Consider the following 6,000-nt stretch of genomic DNA (forward strand, 5'->3'; position numbering starts at 1 on the left):
ATTACAGCGAGCAAGGGCGATGAATTACAGTGCTCCCGTGTTGTGAAATCCTAGCTCCTGCATTGCATTTTGCATAGGAGCCAGTGGAGATTTTGTGTTTCAGGTACACTTGGCTTTCTCCTGTTTGATAGTTCAGAATCCTACCCATTTCAAAGCCTTGTAATGTATGACTGCACAGGGGATGGTGTCCGTGTGTGGGAGAGAAAAGCAATTCTTTGCTCTTTCTGACCTCTGTGTCTTCATCAGGTATGTTTAATTGCAGCCTTTAGAAATATGCTTGTTTCAATTTTTGCCCTTAGCTCAAAGACCTAATTTGCTATTGCTGAACTTGAACTTACGCTGCAGTTCCAATATAAAGTCTAAAAATAAGACAGCTTTATTTGATGCCAAACAAAGTTTTAAAATACGGGTCATTTGATTTCTGCACAGACCATACTGGTTTGTGATCACCACAGTACCTGTGATTTTACTGTGTCTCATAAGGTCTTTGCATGTGCATTCTCAGTCCAACAGACAAGTGCATCTGCAGAGATATGTTTTGCATCTGCCCAGTGTTTTCTAGAGGACACAGGAATTCAGTGAAACTGGAATAACGCACCATTCTTTGGTGCGCTTTATAAACTTTTACATACACATACGCAAATGCCCTCTGATGTAAACACATGTGGATAAAACATCACATGCACTTCACACGCAAACTCCGCGGACACCCACGGGCACTGACTTTATTGCAGGCCAAAATTCAGCCCCCGATTTGTGCATCTTCCTCAGCATTAGCACTTTGGCACCTTAATCCTGCCAGTCTGCGGGCAAGTTCGGTCTTCCACATCAAGCAACAGCTTCATTCCTCCCATTCGCCAAGTTTCTTCCCAGGGCACAAGGGAGAAGGAAACGCTTTGCAGTTGTTCCATCTATGCTTTCTCAAATAAACTAAATGGGAAGGGTGGCTGAATTGATAAATTATATTTGAAAAATTTGGATTTTTTTTTTTTTTAAATACTAAACCGATCTTAAATTCTTGGTAATTTTTGTTGGAGCGCTAATTACACATCATCTTAATTAGCGGATCAACCTCCCCCCCGCTTCCCTGCCCGGCATCCCTAATTGCCTAATTGAACAGATCCGGGGCAGGGCGGGGGAGGGCGAAGCAGCCCCGGCGGCGGGGACCGGGGAGCCAGCGCCAGCGGCCCCCGCACCCGCGCAGCGCGTTCCCGGCCCCGGGGAACGGGAGCGGCCCGATGCCGGCGGGCCGGGGAGCGCCGGCCAGCGGGGAACGGGAGCCCCGGAGCCGCTCGGCCGGGCCGGGCAGCAGCGCGGCTTCGCTCCGCCCGGCTTCCCGGGATGTGTTTGCCTGAGCCGGGGGCCGGATCCGCGGGTCGGGTTAGAGACAGGGCACAGGCGGCGGCAGACTTGAAGACGTAAAAAAACCAAAACAACAACAACAACAAAAAAAACCCTAAACGCCCGAAACCGCCATAAATTTTCGTCCTCCGTGTGTTCCAATATTGGAACCGTCTGTTCAAGCACAAATACAGTCGCACGCCGAGAAGCGGTACTTGGACTCCAGCCGCTGCGTTCGCTTCTCGCCCGCTCCCTTTTCCCTCGTTAGTAAAAAAATAAATATCAGTAAACGGGAAACCTGTCCTGATCAGGTCTGAAACCGAGGAGCAGGCACCGGGCTCCGGCGGCTGGGGAGGGCAGGGCTGCACTCGCACCCCTTTCCCTGTCAGTCCAGCCTGCCCGGAAAGATGCAGCAACTCTGTCTGAAAACTCGGACTTGAAACTTTGACTTTGTCATATTCCTAACAACGAAAAGCAAACGGGGCCATAGAAATACTGGCTATCGTTTTCCAGCACGAACATTTATTTAGAGCCTGAAATGAAACAAATACCCATCCGTGTGTGGTTTGGAATTCTATTTGTACATTGCAAACGTAATTCATAGATTTCGAAAGAGAACGAATTTGCTTTACACGTGAAGCATTCAACTTATTTATTTGCCGCCTTTCCACTCTCTCGGTAGTAGAAAAGAGACCGCCAGCTATTATAGAAGCTTCTCCCTAGTCACCAATATTTTATGTTCTCGCTGAAGGACGAGGCCCATTGACCGCGGGGGCACAGCATGGCCTTCTGTTACCTGCCCACTCCTTCGGGGCCACCGGCTCGCCGCGCTCCGCAGCGCAGGGCGCCGGCCCCCGGGGTCCCTACCGAGAGGAGCAGCCCCCGGGCGGAGGTGCGGGGGACCCGGGGGTGCCCGCCCGCAGCGCTCACCCGCAGCGCCAGCACCCGCGGGGCTGCTGCGCCTCCTCACACCCTGCCCAAGCCTCATCTTTAGATTTACGACCATGACCAAAGACTCCCACCCCCAGAGGTGAGCGATAAAGCGAGCGAAAATAATTCCCCATCTCCGGTTCAACCCCGCCGGCTCCGATACCTGCCTTGCTCCTGGGGAGTCGGATTAAAATTGCCGAGAATTTCACTCTAACCCCCATCCCGGCGCGCACACGCACGTTCAACCCTTCCCAAGTCAGGTAATACAGTCGAATTCCCAGAGGAGCCTCACATCTGCTTAAAATATTGTCCAATGAAATGAAATTCTACAACATATTGTGTTTTTAATATACTGTGTACTGCTGCCCTGCACAGCTCGGCGGCCGGCCGTGTGCTATCGCTTTCCCCGGGATATGTGCAGCATTAATAAATGCACCTAATGGAGGCTGGAGCACCCCGAAGTGCGGGCACAGAGGTGCGCCCGGGATTTCGTGCAGGAACGGGAGTTCTCGCTACCTTGCTGATGTAAATACAGCAAGATCCATACACTCGTGTCCGTGTTTAATCTGTTTTGCAAATAAATACTCCTGGGATGTTGAAACCTTAGCTTTGGACTACTGTTTTGAACTGTGATCCCTAAAAAATCCTCAACTGAAACCCCATAAACCGTTGGGCCTTGTATTGTATTAAACACCTGATTTTAATCAGAGCTCAGCCTTCCAAATAGACACTTCCAGTTTGTATTAGCAGCGCTCACTCACAGACCGGAGGTTTCTGAACTGCAGCTCCTTCTGCTGAAGGGAAGTAGTTGATTCCAGGCACAGAAGTCCCAGCTCATGTCCCTAGCACTCCACACAGCCGGGCACTGAGAACCTCTTGCTCCTGCAGCGGATTCACCGCTCCCAAGCCCCGGGCAGCTCGGACCCCGCATCAACCAACCAACTGGAAAAACCCGGACCCCGCGCTGCGCACACGGGCGCACATCTGCAAAACCTCCGTGCCCTTTGCAGAAGCAAAGAGAAAGAGAAGGAGGGGGGAAAATCAAAATTAAAAAAAAAATACATAATTATTCCACTCTATTCAGCCTTATTTTCACAGCCAAGAGAGCTCTGAAAATTATTCTTCTCCTTAACAACCTAAATGATAAATGATGAGTTAAGAAAAAAAATAATGAAAGGGGGCATTTAAAGCGCGTGTTTATTGGAAAAAAAAAAAACAAAAAAAAAACAACAACAAAACCAAAACCAAACAGGATTAATAGAAAGACAACTTCCCAAATAGCATCGCAGCGATGTGCTGACACTGTTGATCACCAACTGTAAAACATCCCCGCCTTGGAGCAGCATTTCTGCGTACAGAGCAGCATTTGTTAGAGCCAGCACGGTGTACGGACGGCAGACAAATATCTGCACGGGGCTATTTTGGGAGTTGGGGAAATCTTAATGGAGCGCGTTGTAAAATGTGGCCGCACGAAGGTAAATTGCTGGGCCTTGGGGCTGCTGCGTGTTGTGTGGTTTGGAAAACGAGGGCGCGGAGCGGCGCGGGTGCTCGGCCGCGGCGGGACCCGCCACCGCCGCAAACTCCGCGCCAAAGCCATTTTCTTGTGTTTTTTAAAGCAAGCCGGGCTGAGCAGCCGCGCTGTTCTGCCGGGCAGCGCTTGCGAGAGCGATGTCCTCTCCGCCAAACGAGAGGGGAACTGCAGCCTATACTGGGACCAGAGCTGCGGCAAGAAATGCCCGCTGACCTTGAGGAGTTGAAAAGGCTCCCGAATAACGAACTTGAATTACAAAATAAACCTTTGAGCCCACGTGTGGGAGCGCTGCGTCCGCTCCCGCTGCCTCTGCCCCTTCGCCTGCCAAGGTTTGCAACTACGCCCAGGATTTCACCCCAAACGGTGTTGGTGGCCGCGGGGCCGCCAGCGCCCACCGCACCTGGGGACCCCCCCTCCGAGCTGCGGCAGAGCCGTTCACATGCCAGGGGCTGCCGGGGAGCCCCCAAAACCTCCTCGTCCAGCTCTTAACACGTCAAAGTCCGCCCGAAAGCCTCCCTGGGAAAACGCCCGCGACTGAACCGACCCAGGCGCCGCTAACTCTCAGAATCCTCCTCCAAGCACTACAAGCAGAGTTTCCAACAGGGGCCAGATTGCGCTGGAACTTCTGCAGCCTCAGATATTTCGTACGGAGCCAGAGTGAAACAGAAACTAAATAATAATAGTAGAGAAGTACAGACAGACTGCCCGGGCACCGGGATCCTCTGCTGCACCGAACCTAAGAGTTAACTGGCGAACCGGACCGAGCGTCTGCAGCTGGACTCTACGGGTGCGGGGGCAAAAAAAAGCCCCCACTCTTCCCTACAAAAGCCGCACTCTCCTCCTCTGAAAATCCAGCCTAAAAACGGCTCGAAAGCAAGCAAGCAAGCAAGGAAAAGGGTCCGGTGGAAGACGGAGGAAAAAGCTGCGCGAGACTTACGAGCTGCAATTCCACCCCCAAGTAAATTTTAAAAATTAAAAATTAAAGACACTCCCCCACGCTCCCCTCCCCCAGACCTTCTTAACCCCCAGCTGGGACACCCGAGCTGCCTTCAGGATCTTCCCTCCGGACCTGCGAATCCAAAGCCCCTCACTGAGAGCGGATCCATTTTTGCTACAAATTCTCTTCCCTCTCCCCGATAATTGTTCCCGAGACTAGAAGGGTTTCTTTTTCCCCCCTGTCTGCCTCTGCCTGTCTCTCTCCCCCCCCGCCCCCTCCAGCGTTAAGTCTCTCCGGCTCTCGCAGGCAGATGCCAAACGCAGATCTCTAGCGCCCACTATTTCAAAAGCCAGGAATATTATTTCACAAGACTTGGAACGACTCTATATAAAAAAAAAAAAAAAAAAAAAAAAAGTTGCTATCCCCTTTCGTCAACTTCCAGCTAACTTTCGCTTTTCTCCCCCGGCCCCGCGCAGCTCGCCGTTCGCCCCGCTATAGCGCGCCCGGGCGCGGCGCGGCGCGGAGCGGCGCGGAGCAGCGCGGGCCGCCCGGTCACCGCGCACACGGGGCGGGCGGCGCGTTGGCCGCCGCCGCGGGGAGGGAGAGGGGCTGCAGCCCCGCGCAGCCCCCGGCCCGGCTCCGCGCCCTCCCGCCCGCCCGCCGGGGCGCTGGGACGCGGAAGAAGGGAGAGAAAGGACCTACTTTTGGGCAGTTTTCTCGCCCTCGCCTTGGATCTCATCGTGTCGGCTTGTGGATTCCTCTCCTCCTCCTTGAGCCCAGAAGCAGCTACACACTATCTTCATCTCCCAAGCATTGTCAGTTTGGACACCTTCGCACATGCGCACAGAGCATTCAATCTGACACCCTCACCAGGGCCAAAAAAACTTTCCAATGTATTCATCATCATCAGGGTGGTTTGGCTTTTTTTTTTTTCTTTTTTTGTCCTATCCTCTTCTTCAGACCACTTATCTCTCCCCCCTCCTCTCGCCCAGCACCATCGCAGCCTTCCCCTGATCTGCCCCTTTAAGAAAAATCAGCCCTCTCCGCTCCTAACCCTCCGCACACTGACCTTACACACTGGACAATATTTAAGGATCAAGGTGCCATCATATAAAGAGGTGATTATCATTATATTATTATTATTATTACTACTACTAAATAGCAATGTTGTAGAAAGAGTTTGTTAATGGATGTCATCTTGTAATTGTAAATATACTAGACATGTATTTTATTTTTTATTTTAAAAAATATTTATTTACAC

The 6,000-nt window shown here is 51.9% G+C and overlaps 1 protein-coding gene across 1 annotated transcript in view; it reads right to left on the reverse strand.

The window, feature by feature from the left end:
- Nucleotides 1-5,789, reverse strand: part of PRDM16 (PR/SET domain 16) — a gene marked incomplete at its 3' end in the record, with an annotated part of 213,471 nt that extends 207,682 nt beyond the window's left edge. Inside the window, exon 1 of the mRNA XM_080358814.1 lies at nt 5,442-5,789. Coding sequence (XP_080214940.1) covers nt 5,442-5,478 — 37 coding nt within the window. The 5' untranslated portion in view covers nt 5,479-5,789. The remainder of the gene's footprint in view (nt 1-5,441) is intronic.
- Nucleotides 5,790-6,000: the final 211 nt, after the last annotated feature.

Source organism: Nesoenas mayeri (assembly GCF_963082525.1).
Source record: "Nesoenas mayeri genome assembly, chromosome: 24".
NCBI lineage: Eukaryota > Metazoa > Chordata > Aves > Columbiformes > Columbidae > Nesoenas > Nesoenas mayeri.